We start from the raw sequence: 21,630 nt of genomic DNA, 5'->3' as shown, positions 1-21,630 counted from the left end.
AGGTCAATTGAGCAGTTTTTTTAGTCAACACAAATGAAATGCTGTTCTCTTTGGAATTGCTCATGGTAAACACGCAACTATGGATAGATGGATGGATGGATACAGAAGACTAGAGGATAGATGGGAGGCAGACGTGTAAGCCTGAGTGGCTTGGCACAAAGAGCAGAATCGAAGTGGTACCGGAGTACCATGGCAGACAGCATGGCTCCTCTAATCACATTTAATCAGTCCTGTATAGATGGCCCAAGCCAACATCACTACCAAACTCCACCAGTCTCTTACCTTCTATCATCATTCTTTCCACTTCATTCAAACTTCCTACTTTGTTTTTTTATTTGACCACTCTCTCTGCCACCCACACTGTATACCAAACATACCGCCAGTCGCACCATGCACCCCAGCCCGTCTACTACACCCTGCTGCTGCCAAACAGTTTGCTACTCCTTTACTACTGTATGATGGGTCCAACTATCGCTCAACAAAATTTAGATTATTTGTGGCCCTGGCTCCATAATGGTAGAACGATCTCCCTGTCAATATCAGGATAACGGAAACTACACATCTTCCTCACATCAGATTTAAAACTCATCTCGTCAGACTGCACCTTGGCCCATGAAAAGAATGGATTTAGTTGTCAATTTCTAGCGTCCAATGCTTTTCTCATTATTTAATTTTCCATTTTTAAAACTAGTGGTATTTCCTGACATGCTTGTGACTACAAATACTTAGCTTGGCCTACTTTGGTGTTTTTCATCGGTGTCTCAAGTCTGTTTGTTTCTCAAGATGAAGGTTTTAGAAAGACATAAATTGCATGTCTCGGAAATGACAGTACCTGATGGACTATTTTTCTGTCTGTCAAAGGAAAAATGGATGAGAAGACTCTCAGATCTCATGCTAGGAACTTCTTTTCATAGCGGCAACTTTTGTTTTCTGCTCTGACAGATCAGCTGAAATGAGCAAAACTGTAAGCGCCTTTATGTATGAATGCCATCCTTAGGCACTCCACTGACCTGAGATAATCACTTGAGAAAGGCAACAATAGCCAATGCGCATTGGTGTACAGATTGTTAAAAATAATTAACATGTTTGGCTCAAGGCCAGCCTCAATTGGTGACATCAAAACTTGAAATACATTTGGTTTTGTTTGTCTATGTTATGAATCATACCGTCTCTCTTAAATTTCACAATAGGCGACATGAGATTTCTCTACTGCACAGAATATTGCTAAACAGGAAGGTCATTTGAAGGCAAGTGATAGCGTGATGCTGAAACTGTGCCACTGTGTTACAGCGTGTTAGACTGTCTAACAAGGGTGCGTGTGTATGTTGGTTGGTTGGATTGAACACGCAAGCCAAGCACCCCCAGGACAAATTAGTGTATTCTGTGCTTACATATGTATAATAATTAAGGCCGTTGTGTTTCTTTTTTTTTTCCTTGTTTGTTTTTTAGTTCTGGCCCTTCTTTTCTGTTGCTCTTTTTGTCAACAATGATTCAATGTTAAAATTAGGATTCATACTGTATGTTGACTAATGCAGCGTATGCAAGCAACCTTGACTGTAAGAGCAACCTTGCCCTTACAGTTTACTACTGAATTTATATAAACAACTATAGCTGATGTGAGAGCCTAGATGTGAGTGGATGTCCCACAACTTTTTGCAATTAAACACTGACAAAACAGAAGAGCTTATCATCAGGTCTAATTACAATCAAGTCACTCCTAGTCTGGAAAGACCATTCAGGTTAAAGTCAAAGGGTGATCGAGCATTTGCTCTAATGGCATCTTAGCTTTGGAACATTCTTTCTTATTCAATTGTCTGACACTGTTTCTGCTTTTAAATCCTATCTTAAGACACGTATTCAACCAGTATTTGGTTACATTCCTGCAATCCCCCAATTATAATTTTGATTTAATAGTTCTTTATTGCTTCTTCTACCTCCTGGATGATTTATGTGGACATGACTTTTGTTTGGTCTGGTTTGTTTGTTTGTTATGGGCTTCTATAGAAGGTGCTTTGTGCTATACAGGTAAAAGCATTAGCATTACTATTATTATGTTTATTATGTTTATTGATTCAACTCCAGCAAATTCTGTTAAATTTACAGCAAACTTTGGAAACACATCTGACCCGAGCTCTCTGAACTTCTGATGTATTCAATAGTAACTGCTTACCTGAACAGGCAGCTAATCAACCATAGAAGCGCAGAGAGCATTGCAAAAATATCCCCTAATTGGGCACAGTTGCTGTAATTTTTGTGTTTGTTTGTGCCTTGCAATTAGGAGCATTTCAGCTTCCAGTTGGACTGTATAGGGTGTTTTTGAGGATGAGTGCACGCTTCATAATTTGAATCACAGTGTATTGCAATCATCCATATATTAGAACGGATCAAACAACCTCTCCTCCCAAGTAATTCGGATACGCAAGGATAATTCATTTCTGCTTTCATCCGGATGAATTGAAAACTCAAAAATACCCCTCATAAGCAGCTAGCTCTCACAAGTGAGGACTGGGAAGTTGTGTGCGATGATTCTTTTCATGGAAATGTTGGTAGCGCCATAGGAGGTTTCTGCCAGAATTATGCTTGTTGATAAATTCCAATGATGAGATTCAGAAACAGCTGGCTGCTCAGACTAATTTTCTGGGCTGTTGTTTCCTTGCTGCTCTCACACGGCGTGCACACAGAGATATAAGACAGAAGCGAGGGGCATAAGACATGAGAGTCAAGGTGAAGTTCATCTCTAAAATCCCTCCATTACTGAAACATGCACATACACACAGCTCTATGGATTCCTTCCGTGATTTAGTCTACAGCTATCTTAGCAATTACAGCAGTTTCCCACGGGCTCCAGCACAGGGGCTAATATGCTAATGAAGACAAATGGTGGTAATCTCCCTTGTTCTCTCTTGGAGTCTTGGTAGCAGAGACATAGAAAGAAAGACAGATAGTGACAGTTAAAGACGGACAAAGAATGACATAAGTTTACATGTGTTTTTTTACTTTCTAGTCATGCCACCGCTCCACCTTCCTCTTTAGCAAAACAAAAGAACCAAAGCTTGCAGAATTTCAGGTGTCTTCCGGGCTTGCTGGTGAAAGCACGTTAAGCCCTCTTGCATTCTGAAAACAAGACAGGAAGAGCATCAGACGCTTCTCGCATGAAAGATTACCGCAGTGACAAACTGATGAGGGTTTTGCCATTCAGTAATACAGTGTTTCTCTTGGATGTGGTACAAACACACTCATCGCTGTGCCGTTTCTGAGGACTGTGTGTGTGTGTCATAAAGCGAAGCAACATAATGACACAGGGGCCCATTACACACGGTATTTAGAGATTAGACTAACACTGTGGTTTTGTGGTCGGAGAGTCGTGCTGATGGTAACCATGTGCGCCAGAGGATATACGTACTTAGACTGCACTGACAAATAATGGGATAATGGATGCCAAAATACCTGATCCATGATGAAGTGCTGTTTGTTTTTTACGGGAACAGGGTTGTTATGATGAGCAATGATTGAGTCACTGGCTCATTTTGACCTGGGCTGATGCCTTCATTAATACATAATATGGGACCCAGTGCTTATAGTTGTTTTGTCTCATGTCATGTGCACATCCAGGTCTTACTGGACATCTGTCAGGTGCTTTTGTAACCGTTTGCATTGGCAAAGTGTGGCTGGAGCAGAGTGAACACTCCCAGCAAGACTCACTGTGGGTAATAAAAAGTTATTTTTCATACATGGTGGGTTTTGTCCTAGTGTGCAAGTTTATGTGATGAGCAGTCAATTTGAGCATCGTCAGCAATGTATAATCACTAATGTGACAACCTCTTATTATGAGTTGATGTGATTATGTTCAACTGAGCAAATATAATCATTCCCAGTCCAAGGAGCACACATAATTGTTCGCTTTTCTCACATCAAGCAGCTCAGCATCACTTTCTTCTAATGTTTCACTTAAGCTCTTTGACAGAGTGTTTTTTTTGTCTATAGAGTCAACTACACTTCTTCCAAGAGTTCCCATAAAGCGTTTTAATGCTCTGTAAGCTCCTTGTAAATGCATGTTTATTACTGCACTCAAAACAGCACCCAAGTTTAATACTTTTTTGGCCACGTTACAGATGATAATACATCTAAAGTAACTTTTAAGTCATTTCATGCTTCTAATGGGCCTTTAATCGTCTTTGAAACACATTACACATCAAGGAAAGCATTTCTTGAAGCGACTTCACAGTCCACAGTAGTTGAAAAATGCCTCGTGGCTGAAAGTTTTTGTCTCCTCCATGTTTGAGTAATGAATAGCTACAGTATATTGGAAGAAAGGTTTAGCTGTGTTTTCAGTGGGCTTGCAATCAGCATATTAAGCATCGCAGCACAGTTAGGAGTGTTGCCACAAACAAAACAGACATTCCAGCGAGGCTTCCAGTAAAGGATATAGTCAGGACACACTGATGTTTCAGCACAAGGTCTTACAAACACAGTTGAGATTAAATTTGTAGATGTGCACCACACCCATAGCCTTGGTTTTCACCATGCTTGCCAACTGTTCATAACTCCACAGGCGGGAGATGACAGAAACACAAAAATCCACATAACGGTGGTTTACACTGGTAGACAAAGACATTACTATTAAGAAGTTTGCATCACACCCTGCTCTCTTTGCTTTAGCTTACAGTAAAAGTCTCAAAGCAGCACTTTGTTTTACGTCATCCATCAGCACAGCACATTAATCCTCATGTTGTTCTGTATCGCTCGCTTCTGTGTCCAAGCCTTATACGTTTTCCTCCACAAATAAATCATACCATATATAAAAATGCTCTGTGCCGGCTGAGAGAGTGCAATTTAATGAGTAGGTGTTGAAATAAACATATTAATGTAATTAGTACCTATGCAATGCTGCTCAGTGTCACTCAGTGCTCCAGCTGCCTTTTTTTTTTTTGCCCAACTGCTTGACTGCGTGTCGCTCAGGTAACCTGAACAACAGCCATGATTAATGAAAAAGGAACACCTCATTTAGTAGCTTTGACAGGAAGCAGGCAACAAGTGTGCACGTGTGTGTGTGTGTGTGTGTGTGCGTAGGTGTGCGTGTTTGTGTGTTTATGCTTCCCGACTCCACAGTGTCTTCTATTTTGTCTCGTCTTCCTCTCCCGCAGCACCAGAAGTAAACACAAAAGTCTGTCACAATGCACCACACTTATTTGTGGACGTGCATAGCTGGCAAATGTTTGTGCACAATTGTCGTCCGTGTGTTTGCATGTGTGTAGATGTGTGTGTTGCATATCTGTGTTGTACAGAGATACATGCATACATACGTGTGTGTGTATCGGTGCATTCTGTATAAATGTGTCTCTTAAGGAGGGAAAAAAAGAAAGTGTGGCAACAGTCTAGACGACACAGATGCATCCAATGAGAGTGAGAGATCTGTGAAGCCATAGGCCAATTAGATGCTATTATGGAAGCTGTGCGATACAGACAAACACACACACACGCGCACGCACACACACTACTTCAGGGTCTGTACTCCATCATCTGTATAATTAAGGTGCTTTTCTCCTGAATATTTTAGCAAAACGTCTCTGCAACAGCGCAGCAACAGACCTGACTGTCTTGCCAACGAAGCCTGCTGCTCTGTGTTAAGCCATTAGAAACATACAGGCGTGCACACACACATGACTACAGTGACTGATACCTCCTTAACGATGTTTGATTAATATCAGAACTTCTTGTTTTTGCATTTGGAACTGGTTTCAGAGGTATTGTCGTTGTCGGGATTTAATAATTCATGTTAGCAGATAAAATCAATCAATCACTGCTGAAGAGTCTCCAAGCCAAATAATCCAAATATGTTTTGAATGACCAAAACTGTCACATGTGAGGTTTTTAACAATATTTATGTGTTGCTTTATCAGGGTTTTCTTTTAATCTACATAGCTGAGATGCCATTGGTCCCATCAATTCCCCTCATTATGTGATTTCATGAATAAAAATAGATAAACTGAATTCACCACTCTGTAGTTGTTTTGGAAGTAAAGTGCATTATTGCCAAGGTCTTATTTGGCAGACATTGTTTTAAGACCTGAGTTAGTGTGTTTGCGTGTGTGTGTGTGTGTGTGCGTGCATGTGTGTGAATCTAATCCTATAGCAGATGGACGAGGAATAGTATCCAAGACAACACTGGCAGAAGGAACAGCAGAGGGAGGTCACTATCCTTCAAAGATTGATGAGAGCTGATTCTATGATGGACGTCTTCTTTTACCAGGACAGAACTTCTTCCCAGAAAACACAATGCTTCCATTTACTTTACCTAATTAACTCAGTAAGTATTTGGCCATGACTGTTATGTTGCAACACAACGAAATGAGTTTATTATTACAGCTAAATTAGAGATGTTGTGAAGTTTTCTCCTTAAAACAAATGTTTTTTCTGAGTTAAAGCAACCCAGTGTGACTTTTCTGCCGTAAAATAACAGATTTTAAATCACGTTGATCCTCCATTGATGTGTAATCAGGTGAATGGTGTCCTAGTCTGCTCCCTGTATGCACTATATATAACTGTGCTGTGAATAAGATCACTGGTAAGAAGTATGTAACACTTTATAGCACTGAGTCATACACCACCAACTATTTTGGAGAAGCCAAATCATATTTAATGGAGAAAACATTTTCACTTTTTCACTCTGATGTCCTCTGACTGCTCCGCCTCAACTCTTGGTGATTTACAATGTTTCCTGATGGACTGTAAAGTAAACTGCTGAGGACTGTTAGCTTTTGTACCACAGGTGTTTTGGACCACCGGGAAGCCAGGTGAGCCGGCAGTGTAACCGGACATAACCTGGATGTGGCTCATGCAGAAAGTGAACTTTGATGGAAGAAGCAAAGGAGAGAAAAGTAGAGCGTGGTCACCAGGCAAGAGTTAATCTGGGGCGGACTTTTAGTCACTAGTGAGAGCTTCATGAAATAAAAGTCATAAGTAAGATACTCATAGGTAATATACAGTGTACAGTATACAACAGTGGTATTGAAAACAAAAATCTTAATTTTTACATTTCAATATTAGATTTAAGACCAAAATCACTGCTGTTTTAATTCTAGTTGAATTGAAACTTAAACGCAGTTAGATTTTTGTCATGGTTTTATATTATATTCAGAGGTCAGCTCGGTGGGTTTGAATGATTTACAGGAAAATACTTTGTTTGTTAACTTTGCCAGTCCAGTTGTGTTTTGTGCGTTTGTGTGTATGTAGGAGAAAGAGTGGGAGTGAGTTTCTGTCTGCTTGTTTGCATTTTTTGTCTCCTTGTGACAAAACCTCAATGCCATCAAGAAGACCAAATGTTGTTTCCTCCCTCTCTAATTACCAGCTCTTATGGTTTAGCCTTGTTTAGTCGTCCTCTGGTAAATAAACCATCATGTCAGACTGTTTTGTTTCAGAGCATTTCTCGGCTTGAGCCCTTACTGCCTAAATGTGTACCCAGGTAGGACTGCCAGTTATATATCTTAAGATATATCATGTCTTGTCTGAGTAAATTAGTGGTGTAGCCTGTAGTTCATTCAGGAAGGCTTTGCTCTTCTGGTCAGTCTTTCCCAGGAAAGGATCCTCAGGAACATGGGAAGTTACGTGTCATACATTTAAGACATTTTTGAAGTGGTTGGTTTGCATGAGCCACCCAGGACAGAGAGAGAGAGGGAGAAAAAAAAAAGCACCATAAAAAGAAATTTTAATTACTTCCGTGGGAGAAAAGTCACCCTGCACTGTTTAACCTAACAACACTACATCAATACATGCAGAGCACCAGGATGGAGGAACGTGAGGTTTATCACTTTCAGACAGTTGGGTGTCTTTTTGTTTTGAGATATTTCTATCTCTTTTTTTTTTTCAAGTTGAATATTAAAAAAAGCTTTTAATTATGGCAAATTTGGGTTAGAAAATAACAGTGTAGAATTACCCAGTTTCAGTACGTGAGACCAATTTTGAGGTGCTTGTAATTGAGTATTTCCATTTTGAGAGATTTTCTATCTCACTGTTTTGCCTTTTGTTTCTTCAGCACATTTGTGTGGTGACTGTAATTAAGTTTTAGATTTTTCCATTCACTCAGAGCTTTCTTTCTTTCTTTCTTTCTTTCTTTCTTTCTTTCTTTCTTTCTTTCTTTCTTTCTTTCTTTCTTTCTTTCTTTCTTTCTTTTTGGCTTCCTGCCCTGTAACTGATCTGAAATCATAAAATCCCCTTCAAATACTGTATTGTAATCAAGTGTAGTATTTAGTAGTATTGCCACTTTTACTTCAGTTCAGAACTTTGGTACTACTTTCAGCTCTGGGTTTTGTCCTGACGTGTTGATGCTTTTCTGGGGGAATAACACAGCCAGCTGCTTATACTGCTGTCACTCTCACAGACACACGTGTGACCGTATATTTGACCAATGTTTCTGCCTTGGCAGAAACAAGCCAGTGAAAAAACATTGTAGACCACAAATCATGGAGGAGTAGTGTTTACTGAAGGGCGTACTAAAGGGTGTTGCAACTTTTATTTTCCGGGAGACAGTCTTTTCTTTAACAATGGACAATAATCCTATCTTTTATTTTGAAGGGATAAAAAGAATAATCCATAAATCTTCTACTCTTCTCTGTTTCAGCCTCTTCCCACTGCACTTCAGAGATTTGATGGGACATTATTGTGGCTCCATGTGGAAAGGGGAGAGCGAGGGAGAGAGAGTTGTTCGTGGTGGGAAGGAGGCCCAGATCTGGTCTCACAGGACCCTGTTATGGCAGGTCGGCCGGTCCTATCAGAGCTGTCTCTCAGAGGGTAAGAAGGAGAATTTGCCACATGAACCATGACCCAATTAATCATTGGTGCAGATACATGAAATAGAGGGGCACTTGATTTCTTTATGTAAACAGTTCAACTCCAGCTCGGTATGTTGGGTGATAGTTAGACATCTATCCTAACTCAGTGAAACACGTGGTTTTGTCTGACAAAAGTAGTTGTATTAGTACCAGTTGTTATTGTTCCTTTTGGATTAAATGGATGAAGTGTTTTTTTTATAATGCACATGGGTATAATGTACATAAGAAAACAATAATTGTGCTTCATTGAGAACAATAACAGTCATTGAAATTTCCTTCAGTTTTAGAATCCCCTGTGGTGCTGCAGCAAAATCAAAGGCAGAGGGAAAAGGGTGAAGAGTGGTGGTGCTGGCAATGGTAAGAAAGTGTCCCCGCTATGATGTCTGGTGTGGGGGGATAGTGTTACATGCCAGCAGCCCGCTGGCTTCTCCTCCTTCTGTACGCTGTGCGTATGGAGGAATGTGCCGCCTGAGAACCACAGGGAGGAAGAGGGTACTGACAGCAAGCAGTAAACACAGTCAGCCTATCTGTTTGTTTGTTTGTATGTTACTGTATAAGAAGGCCAGGCCTCTGCAGCTTTCGAAGCTGCTCCTTAACAACATCTGCTCTGTGAGTTTGGAGCATTATACAGTCGTGTCAGGACACATCATGACTTACAATTGCGGCTTTAAATCAATATTTTCCTCCATCTCGTACTGGATTGTTCCACTGGCAGGAGTTCAAGAATGGACAAGCGCTCATTGAGAAGAAGGAAAAAATGTTGAAGCGGATAGACGGGAGGGACCCATCGCATTTTTCCAATTCACCACAATCAGAAACAGATTTTCGACAATTAGTCTGAACTAACTTGCAGGTTTATTGACTAAAAAACAGCAACAACTCTCAGACAACCAAATGAGGATGATTACAACTCATTATGTTCGGCATGAAGTTCTTTTATATTAGATAATATAATCAGATTCATTGATACTGTATTATTGAGAATATCATTTGTTTCTTGGTTGACTTTTTTGTTTTACTTGATAAGACTAATTTAATTTTCTGTTGTCAACATTCATCTTAATGAGTTTTTGGAGGAAAAGTGCAACATTATTTAAATTAATTGAATTCCTTATCCTATTTCCAACTTCCAGTAGAGTTATAATCCTGACAATTTGCCATGAATATGTAGCATTTGAAAATAAATGCAGTTGTTTTCCATTCTCAGAAAGTTCTCCACTGAAACTACATCTTCATGTGTGCAACCTATGAGCCCAGAACCACCAGCCTTTGAATTGATTGTTAGCCGTGGAGCCTCTTGTATTAATCTCTTTCAGTGCGTAATAAGTGAATTAGTGGGATGTAGAAGATGATGTACGACGAAGGCTGGCACGTCTAAAACCTGCTGTAAATCCACATGCCACAGCCACTTAATAATGTGGCCGGAGACCTCCTGGCATCATTCTTCGCTGTATCCATTGACAACCTGAAACTAATAAATGTCTCAGAGTAAGACTGGGCTCTGAATTTGCTGTTAAGTCATTTGTTATAAAATATCTGCATTAAAAAAATGACCCAGTTCATTTTAAAGGACTTTTGAACACACTGTCAGTACTATAATAAACTGGGCGAGACAAATAATAAAAATAATTTTAATGTAGATTTTCTCCTGCTGATTCAGTCGTGTGTGAAAGTGATGCTCCACACAATTTGTCAAAATGCACCGTGTCATTTGCATAGACTCAGACACATTTCCACATTTTTTTTTCACGTGTGGTAATGGTTTGTATAATTATTCTTCTAAAAAAAAAAAGTCCATTAAGTTCATTCAGTGGGAGCATAACATTAGCATTACTTAAAACTGGGCGCTGCTGTGACTTTTGGCATCACCCTCAGTTTTTTTTTTTTTTTTTTTCAGAATTGGAAAAATCCCCACCGATGAAATATGCTCACTAGATAATTTTTTCCATCGCAGAAAAATATTTTGTCTGATTTCACACAAGAGGAATTTCTTTTCAATATTAATGAGACATCCTAATCCAACAGTGCCATAAATCACATTAAGGGAATTTTAAATTCATTTGGGTTTTCTAACAGTTTCTAGTGTAGCTGTGTTCTTGTGCTTGTTTGTTCTGTGTCCTTTTTAACTTTTCCCACACGTCACATGCCTTCCCAAACTCCAAGTCTCCAACCCCCCACCACAACAGCTGGCGTCTCAGCGAGGACCCTGACGTTACACTGCCACCCCAGCCTTTCAGTGCGGATCAAGCATTGTGGTGTCAGGGGACCCTAATGGCCCTCACAGAAAAATGCACAAAGTAGACCTGAATACAAGCACACGATATGTGTCCCTCCTAACAATGATGAATACACCTCTGCCCAACAGTATGTAAATTATATTATTTTTTTATTTTTCCATCAGTGTTAAAATGTTGTAAATGACACATGTATGTAAACCTTATGTATTTCATTTAAAAAATTGAACAATTTTAAACTTTTTTCGTTTTACCATGACTTCAAGTTTGTGATTTTCATAAGCCACGGTGATATGAACAATGAATAACATCTGTACATGCATTAATTGTTAATTGTTCTTTTGTTCGTATGAGCTGCATCACTTTCCCTGTGACAAAATAAACTGAACAACTGTTTTTCTATCAGTCCCAAATACAGGTTCAAAAAAACATATTACATAGAGTAAATCACATCCTGTCACCTCATGAATAAACTTTAGTACGTGTTTAACTTCCTGGGAGAATAAAGCAGGTATATTTGGTGAATGTGACTGGATCATCACAGCAGTAGGCCACAAGAATATATGATGTCATCATTTAGTTACCAGGTAGATTTCTAATATTTCTCTGTCTGAATCTTAGTGACTCAAAATACAGTTTTGCATTGACTGTGAATTTTTTTTTTTTTTTTAAACATGCTGACTGGTTGTCACTCACGTGCTAAAGGATCTAAACTGACCTGTGGTGAACCTGCGCGGTGCTTTTTTTTTTTTTTTCCTGCCTGTCAGACTCTGTAGGACCCAGCGGAAAAGTGCTCCAACCGGAGGGAGACGGGAGCAAGAGAGAGGGAGAAAGCTGAGTGGCGAGAAGACGCTCTCAGATCAGTCAGTGGCTTCATGGAGTTATGTACCTCTGATCCGCCGCCATGGATTGCAATCCGCGATCACTCCTTTTCATTTTACCTCTTTTATTGTCCTGCGTTATTCCTGCGTTCCCCATCATCTACCCCCCTAATGAAGGTAAGGCAACTCTGCCTGCGGACATGTGTATGTACGTGTGTGTGTGTGTGTGTGTGTTTGAGTACGTGTTATGTGTGAATGGTGCGCTACAGCACCCGTCTCGGGCACTGCTGTGCGCTCGTCGCGGACTTGCCTGTGTCCAAATTCTAGTGATACTAATAACAAGATGATTTGAAGCTCGTGGAGGTGACACTTATGATCGCGGAGAGTCAGGCACTATCACCACTAACACACACAAATAAGGCAATAAACTTGAAAGTAGACCCAAACAAGGCAGACAAGGTAGCCTAATTTGGCGGACGGAGCGGTTTTAATAGTTGTTTAAATGAGAATGATGGCGAGACAGCTCCCGAAGCGCAGATCGGAGTTAACACAGGACCGAAGAGACCTAAAGAAACTCCGATGTCTGTGCTTCCATTAGAGGTTCTGCTTCATCCAAGAATCCGTTCTAGGGGGTAGACGCCCCAGTTTGGCTTTCCAGTAACACCGATTTAAAGGCAATAAACAGAAGATGAGAACAATACGCACCGTGCGTAAAAAGACGCGGATGTCTGTTTTTATGGTTCTGACCTCAATCCATCCAGAAACAGTTGACAAAACAAAACAGTTGCAGGCTCGTGTCGTGGATGTTGTAAACTGTCCGCCTTTACGAACTCATGTAACGACTGTGTTTCACCTATATATGTGAGGGGAAAATGACGACTTCATTTCACTTATTTCCACTCAGAGTCTCTCTCACTTCTTTAAAAAATATCAGGAGCATGTGCCAATATTTTGGACCCGGGCGGACCGATACATGTTCAGAAGACTCTCCAGACGTAAGACTGCGCTGGAAATAAAAAAAGGCTCCCCTTATACTTTAACTTTCTTTAAATCTTAAAGAAGGAACCGCTGCACCCTGTAGTAAATACTTGTCATGGTTAAAGTGTTTTGTTGTGGGGTCAAAGTGAAAAGGAAAGGCTCGCGTGCTGAAGGAGCAGCTGAGTTAAGGTTAAAACTGCCCACGGGGGTGGAGGAGGGGGGGGGGATACATGTGGGTAAAGATTTGGGTCACACTGTATAACGTGATTTTTGACACTGTAAAGAAAAAATCTAGATATACATATATAATGAGTAAAATGAACTGATAGTTCTCTAGTCTAAAATGGCGCTTCACGTCAATAAGTGAGAATGATATCAACATAGATTTGAGTGATTCAAACCCTAATGACAATAAAGCAATTAAACAAATCGGAATGAGCCTTCAGTGGGTGTAATCCACTCTGCAGTGATTCAATGATCAGAGACAGACAGAGTGGAGCAATAAAGGCAGAAAAAACATGTTCCCGATCCTCCTGTCGCTCATGTAGACAACTGTAAGAAGGAAGGAAGCAGAAGTAACCCATCCTTATGTTTGGAAAGTTTGGGTCCAAAGGCCACGTCAAGAGGGCAGCTCTAATCTAATAGAAATATTCCAAAGAGAAACTTTCCAGAACACACATTTAACCCAAACCCATCGATTATGTTAAGTTTACTTGTAATCCACACTGCTGAGGACACAGACCACAAACAAGCAGACCTTTGAAAGTTATAGGATACTTTGTCGAACACAGTCCTTTAACAAGTTCAAACCTAAAAAAAAACTGCTTATTTTCGTGTCCTGAATGAAAATGACATTTCATTTTCAGTATCCCTCCAATATATATTTAACAAATGACCTTGTTTACAGTTTTGTCTCTTTGTGCGCCACGTCCCACATCTTGTGTCAGGCTCAGCTCGTCAGTCCTGCTCTCTGCTCCGCAGTGCACGATGCCAATAGGTTTTGTTTCTAATACTTTAAGCATGAAAGGATAAATTGACTAAAATGATATATAGAAATAAATAAATAAACTGATCATAAGGTGGCTGTGTGTGGCTGCAAATCTGCTCTGTGAATCTGTAAATTGCCTTCGCCCAGGAAAAAACATTATTTTAAAAAATGTATTATCTAATATTCGAGAGTGAAGTGGTTTATTGGAACATGAAGCTGGTGGATTATTAGTATGAACGATCTCAGCACTGGAAAAAAAAGAAAGACAAAACATACAAGTCTACAAAGAGTGTCAAATAAAGAGAGAGAGAGAGAGAGAGAGAGAGAGAGAGAGAGAAGCGTTAAAAGTGTCAAAAAAGAAGAAAGAGAGAAATCGTGTAAGTCGGTTACAAGTTAGTTGGAACAGGGAAGGTGCCAAGTTTCAATATGAAAAACAAATCGACCAATTAAATATCACCTTCCCAAAACATAAATCTGCCAGAGAGTGTCAGTATCGAGCCGCTCCGTCTCTATATTATAGAAATCTCTATTATGCTACTATACCACAAAAATATGACCCCATAATCCAAACATACATATTATATATACACATATACATATACATATATATGTGTGTGCGGAGAGCTGTTTCTCTCGTCCTGCTTAAAGGGTTAACCGTGTTGATTCAAACTGTTCTGCTTTATAAACCCGATTATCCTCCAGTTTCCAGAGGCAATCAAAAAGAGCAGCCCCCTGCCATAAATTGTTGTCTCATAAAGTCGAAGTGAAGCGAAGGAACACATGACAAAAGTTACAAACTCACAGATGAGCAGCGTTTCTGATTCTAACACGAACTCTGACTCTGAGAGAAGCAGATTTTGGGACTTTTTTTTTAAGTCACCAAACATGCCATCTTTAAATAAAAAGAAATAAAAAAGTGAGTGAGTGGAGGAAAAACAAACTTATTACCCCGTTTTTTTTTTTTTTTTTAGTTTTATGCCGACAGACAGCTGCTGATCGAATCGAGCCTGTGAGCGCGCAGCAGATTATGAAAATAAATAAATAATAAGTAAATAGTTAATCAAAGAAAATCGATGGCCGTGAAAAAGATCTGCTGTAAATTCGTTTCAAGTTTATTAAGACTATCGGTAAATTAGGAAATTATTTCAAGGCCTGCCAACTTGTATACTGGGTGGGACTTTTCATAGACTTGATAGAATAGATATAGATATAGCTAGAATAGATACATGAATTACACAATGAGAATATATACTAGAAAAAATATAATATATGTTCATGTAAAACAAACCTCAGCTGTGAACATGATGTTGTTATTTTATTATTTTCCTCCCCATTTAGAATAAAACCAGAAGTCTACATTTCATGTAGTCTATCCCATCTCGGCACGGTGCCTCGGCCAACATTTTTTTGAAGAACAACATTTACTGTGTGGCTTTCATTAGGTCGTAATGATCTGGTATAAAACTTAGAGGGAAATCATTCAAGGACGCGGATTCATTTTAACTTCAGACAGATATTGTTTTAAAATATGTCTTTACGTTATTTAATCGGGAAAAAAAAGTTGCTTTTGCTGTGTTGCAGTGTGTCCCTTGTGCGTGGTTGCGTAGTGTGATGTTGGCCCGCTGTGGGGCGTCGGGAGGCCTCGGGTATTTTTAGCCGGCTGTAGGGAGGCTTGGCCCGGAGAGCCCAGCGCAGCAGTCCCGCTGGGACGAATGGGCGTTTGTGAGCGATGGTACCTTTCAGAGGTGCTGGAAATGTGCTTACACATCCCCCTCCTTTAAAAATAAACCCCCTTTCTGTACATATACTACAAGTCTATATTTATATGTGTGTCTTGGCCAAACATTGAGCTGAACATGGAGGGTGGCATCTTCAATTTAACAGCATGTGTTTTAGGCTTGAAAGTTAGACAGAAACGTGTGTGTGTGTGTGTGTGTGTGTGTGTGTGTGTGTGTTTCTGTGTGTGAGTGTAGATATATAAGATTATACAGCATGTGCAGCAGGAGTGCTATATGTCTTTATGCAAGTTGAAGTATATGCATTTATATAAGTATACGGCATGAGGTGTAAGGATAGAAGAAAAAGAAAGAAAGAAAGAAAGAAAGAAAGAAAGAAAGAAAGAAAGAGGAATGGGGGCAGAGGGGTTGGGCAAGCAGCAGCAACATCAGACAGAGCGATTCTGCACTTGAATAATTCATAATGGGAGGTGAACACTTCACCCTTTAACACAGACACAAGTCGCCTTGCTTTGCCTGCACTGCGGCCTGCCAGCCTTCACATGCACAGAGCCAGTCTGCACAGACAAAGCCCTCTGCACTTTGTTCACAATTAAACTGCACATAATCAAAGAACATGTGCAACTTTTCTCTTCTATCCTGAACAGACTGACTTAGTCCAGACGGGATGGTCTCTGCTTTGCTGATCAAGCCATGTGTTGATTCTAGACCATCGTCTCCAGCTTCTTCTCACCCATCCCAAATTTTAATTGTGTCTTGTGTCTGCGGATTAAATTTCCGCGTGCATCTGCTGTGAATCGGGTTTCCTTCGTCATATTTTACTGGAAGCGGGGGCGCTATTGAATGGTTAACATAGCTGTTAAATTATGAGAACAGAGACATCAGAATAGGCACCCTGCAGATTTTTTGCTCCAATGTTTCATGTTAATATTTTAAACGTACGCTATGCCGGGCGATACAAGGTCACTAGCAAGCGGGCGAAAAAAAGAGAATTAAATTGTATTTGCGAGGGTGCTTATTGGATTTACTGGCTGATGATACAGTATACCATGCCTAGTCCCACCCTGACCCTCCAAAGAAGAAAAATCAATTTATTCCCATCAGTGTGTCATGAAACTTGTGTCTTCTCCTGTGTCTGTTATGTCAGGGTGGTTTTATGTGTTTGGGGGGTTTGATGGTGGTCTAGGCATGTGTTATAGATTGATTCACCTGTTTCTACCTCTGTGATGTTTTGCTCCCTCCCAGACAGGCTGGCTCACTTTGCTATTAATACTCCTAGTTCCCGTTTAGAGGCACTCCCCAATGGGGCAGGGGCTATATGCTTGGCTGACGCTAGCTTGCTAACTGACTGTGTGTGTGTGTGTGTGTGTGTGCGTGTGTGTGTTAGATGGAGAGTAAGAAGGACTGTCAGCAAATGTTTGTGTATGCTCTTATGTTGTGCCTGCTTGGATACGCATGCGCAGGAATGTGTTCATGTTTTGGTGTGCATCCAAAAGAGTGTGTGCATGCAGTATAGGCGGTTGTGTGCATATGTGCGTTTGTGAATTCTTTTATTATGTGTGTTTTATTACAAAGTTAAACTTGTTTCAGTGTGTGTTTACTCCTCTTAGATAGGGTGCATCTTTTGGTGTTACTTTGTCTTTGTTGTTTTTTTTTCCATAACTATGCAGTTTAGTTAGTTAGTTGCATTTGTTAGTTGCGTTTTTGTGTGCACGTGTGGGTGCTGATTTCCCCAGCCAAGTGCAGCTGGAGGGGGCTTTTTTTTCCTCCTGCGATATGAGAGCCGTCTAATTTTCTGCTCTCAAATTCCCCCGCTCGGCTCAATTGGAGTGGTGGGCTCGGCTCGTTGAGAAATGTAAATTGGAAGCAATGGCCCTGGATGCTGAGCTGCTATTATCTGACATGAACAGATAGCTTCATTAGACTCTAATAGGAATGTGTCTACTGCCACTCAACTGGCTGAGTGGCTTAGCATGGCTGCAGCTCAGGTGAGCATCAGTTTAGTAGATTTTTCAGCCCCGGGATTTGATAATAAGTCTTCTGCTGTGCGTGTATCTTCCTTTCTCCACTTTCCTTTCTTTATTTTTTGCCAAACTCGCTGATAGTTATCAGACTTGTTTGAAGAAAACGATTTCCATCTCAACTTTTATCCCAACGCAAGACAACAATTAGTTCACGGAGCGACAAAATTGCTTTACACTGCAAATTTCATTCACGCTGCTTGTCATGGGGTACATTTTGCTTGACTGAAATAGTTTTCACAGTTACACAGCGGTCCTTCCTGACCCACAAATACTCTCTTTGACTGTCTTCGGAGATGTGTACACTCTTGCTTACTGGAGCTTTGAATGGGAGAACACAGGGAGATTGTATTCCTCGTTTTTTTTTCCACAGTGAATAGAGTTACAGCTGCAGGGCCTTACTGCGCTGCTGCTGCTTTGTTGTGTATGTGTGCGCTCACTTGAGTAAGTGTGTGTGTGTGTGTGTGTGTGTGTGTTGAGCTGTGGACTGATTTGCTCAGCAGGATGAGAAAGCGGCTCCATGTTCAAGCTTAAAGGGAGAGCCCATCACAACAGTGAAACTTTATTGTAAAATCTATTTACTTAGCTGATCATTTATCCTCCAGTCTTCCATGCCAGTCTCTTAGTGGATGAGTGGATGCTTATTTAATTAGTGGGTGCTAGATTACATTAGAAAATGCGGCACAGTAAACACATAGATTAATTGTTTTAGATTAATGTAGATTTGTACCCAGAAAGAGTCTTTGAAACAAGCAGTTTTAGAAAGTTAAGTCAGTTATTTGCTCAATAATAATAATAATAATAAAATAATAATAATAATAATACTAAAAGGGTTAGGGTTAAATATATCTAGAGTCTTGTGGTTGTAACAACACATTTGTCACACATGTTTATCTGTTTGTTTCTTCTTCACACTGCAGTAGCTTCTCAGTCACACTACAATAAGGTATCATATTAGTTTTCTTAGTTCTCTTTTTGAGAAATGAAATGAAATGGAAGCAAAAATAAACTCAAAATCCAATGAATTTAAATGAATATTACCAACGTATTCACATTATTTTTTTGTGCAGCTACATAAAGAGACACTTTCTGTTATTTTATTTGGAATGGAATGATTCTGAAGCTGTATTCGATTATTGTTTCTTCACTAACTTTAAACAGAAGACAGTTTGGCTACTGAACTTCCTCTACATTCCCCGCTCCATAAGTCACGGTCCGTACTCACAGTTGTATTCGATGACAATCATTTACACCACAGCCATGTGGACATGCTAAGAATAGAAAATGTTGAGGACCCTGTCTGATAGAGTCAGAGTTTGGCCACACGTGTACATAAAGGGTTGGTAAGCTGAATCTGGTTTTGGTCTTGGGATTTGGGAGACAGAAGTGCAATTACCAGTAAGCCATGACACCAAAATTGCTCTGCGCCGACACGGCTGCTACTTTGGTACCACACCGTTCGCCATATGAAAATCCCTTTCACCAACCCAAAGCCTTAACTTGCACCGTCACACTAATGGAGCTCCTTGTCTTATTTGTCCTCTGTCATATTCCATCTATTAGACATGGATTTCCCTCTCCCCCTCTCGTCTTGGTTTCTGTTTGATACGAAGGCATTCTTGGCAGGACACATGCGAAATTGTATTTCCAGTCATACTAAATGGATTTGTGTTACATTTCTGACCACTTCGGAAACTGCCAGTTGGATGGGAATTTAGATTTGATGACATTTTGCTTGACCTGGTAGTCCAATCACTGTTAGGTATATGTGTGGCTTGGTAGAACAGTGGCCAAAAGCATGAGACTTGTAAAATAAACACTTCACATTCTGACTTTTGAAAAAGCCTGTACTTTAGTTCTCTCCAGGATATCTGTGTGTAGCCAGTTATCCCAGCCAACCTCTATTTTGACGCTTTCCGCAGCAAGACAAGAAGGCCAGCTTAGGATGTGTGTAGTGTGTATGTGTCTGTGTGTGTATGTGTAAGTAAGTGGCAGCTGAGCAAATAGAGTCATGATCAGTGCTTGAGGTTGGTCATCCCTCCTTTGGGATTAGATGAAGGCTAATTGGGGCTAACAAGGACTAGACACTCATATGTTCCCTTTGTTTTCCTCTCTCTCTTTCTCTTCTTCACCACAGTCAATCTGTTAGACTCTAAAGCAAGCCAAGGGGAGTTAGGATGGATTTCCTACCCAACGCATGGGGTGAGTATCCTCTATTTCTTTGTTTACCCACATCATGTCTGAATATGCTTACATTTTGGAGACAGGATCCGCCGACATGAACTGGATTTTAGCCGCACACCGCATGAAGTCAGGATTTTCAAACTCCTGCGGTTCTCACTATGTCATGTTGACTCAATGAGCCATGTGCAGATTAACCCACTTTTCCTTTAGACATTTTTTTTTTTTTGTATATTCTCTGTCTCGCAGGTTAAGGGTTAAGCATTCGTGGTTCGCCATATGGTCGAGATGCTTAAGGGAAAATATTGCGTGTGTTTAAAGAAAGATTAAGGCATTAGGGGATTTTAGGTTGTAGGCACAACAGCATCCGCATAAGAATGTAGATAAGCTCAACCCCTTTTAGTAAATCTATCAGAAGCAACAACAGAATTAGATATTTCAGCGCTGTTTCATGTAAACATCATAATTCCATCGTTGGGATTTCACTCATTAATCCATCCGTTCATTTTGAATTGAAAATGCACAGCACCTCATTCTGTCTGTTACACATGCTTTACAGTTATTCATCTTTCAACACACCTCTTTACGAAAAAAAAAGGAAATTATACAATCATCATAATCAAAATGTACTTTTCTGAATTTGACCTCTGTTGTGTTTTTTTTTTCCAAGACCTGCTCTGTACTTTTATAGAAAAAAAAAGTTTGTAAGACAATTTCTCAACTTTTTCTACCACATTTATTTTTTATTTTTTAGTACATGTGAGAATTGCCTAGCTTTTATAAAGAACAACCAGTAATGTTGCTGCAACATAGTCCCAAACTTTCAAAAAACAATGTCTGCAGCCTCATCTATCAGCCTCTCTCTCTCTCTCACTGCTACCAGAGTCCCTCCAGTGGGCTCTTGCTCAGTGTTTATTTGCCTAACTAGTTAGACTACTGTGCCTCGGGGCTGGCCCACTGACACACACACACACACACATATATATATACCACACTTCCTTCTTTTTCCTTTATTAAGTGTTAGAATTACTCCTTGGCAGTGGTTTAAGGTAATCCAGTCATTTGTTCCGTTGAGCTGCCAAACCTTGTTTCCCTCGGTCATATACCGTGCTGGCACTAACAAAACGCTCAGAGTTTCTTCATGAGGTTGAACCACAATGAAAAAAAAAATGACCCAAAGGAAAAACTGCAGGCTGTTTAAAATGCATTTAGTCCAAAGACAATTGCAGGTTATAGAACAATTGCGTGACCATTTCAATGGAGAGATTGATGTTGTGCTGATAGAAGTTATTCACGTGTAAGCAAACTAGGAAAATGCGTACCGATGGACACTGGAATGTGTGACAGAAGTTTTGCAGTGTGCGCAGAGAGCTCTGCTTTATTTCAAGTTATTTGCTTTGAACAAGTTCAAGAAGAAAAGCGAGTGGTTGTACAGTTCATAAAAAAAATGCTCCGGGAAATGGAAACCAATGTCATTCTTAAATGAGAATGACTCCAGAGAGAAAGAGAAGGGATAGGAGAAGATCAAAAAGAGGGAGAAAGAGAGAGAGAAAGAGAGGAAGAGAGGGAGAAAAAAAAGAGAGAGGGGAAGGACAGGAAAGGATGGGCAAGAGACTGAAAGAGAGATATTGCTGATGAACAAGTCCTCAAGGTGAATCATCTGTAATTACTCACGTCATCCACTGACTGCGCTCCGATAAGCAGCCTGCCCTGGGAGACTGCTGCTCACAAATGATTTCTCATAATGTGGCAGTGGCACTGAGCCCTCACACACACACACACACACACACACACACACACACACACACACACACACAAACACTCATTCACATTGATGGAGAGG

General features: G+C 40.2%; 1 protein-coding gene across 1 annotated transcript in view; it reads left to right on the top strand.

The window, feature by feature from the left end:
- Positions 1-6,139: 6,139 nt before the first annotated feature.
- Positions 6,140-21,630, top strand: part of epha3 (eph receptor A3) — a 98,752-nt gene continuing 83,261 nt past the window's right edge. Inside the window, exons 1-5 of the mRNA XM_027291040.1 lie at positions 6,140-6,307; positions 8,618-8,787; positions 9,110-9,185; positions 11,830-12,060; positions 19,744-19,808. Coding sequence (XP_027146841.1) covers positions 11,967-12,060; positions 19,744-19,808 — 159 coding nt within the window. The 5' untranslated portion in view covers positions 6,140-6,307; positions 8,618-8,787; positions 9,110-9,185; positions 11,830-11,966. The remainder of the gene's footprint in view (positions 6,308-8,617; positions 8,788-9,109; positions 9,186-11,829; positions 12,061-19,743; positions 19,809-21,630) is intronic.

This window comes from Larimichthys crocea, chromosome XVIII (assembly GCF_000972845.2).
Source record: "Larimichthys crocea isolate SSNF chromosome XVIII, L_crocea_2.0, whole genome shotgun sequence".
NCBI classification, from domain to species: Eukaryota; Metazoa; Chordata; class Actinopteri; family Sciaenidae; genus Larimichthys; species Larimichthys crocea.
Note: the sequence above shows the minus strand (reverse complement) of the source record. Positions and strands in the feature narration are given on the sequence as shown.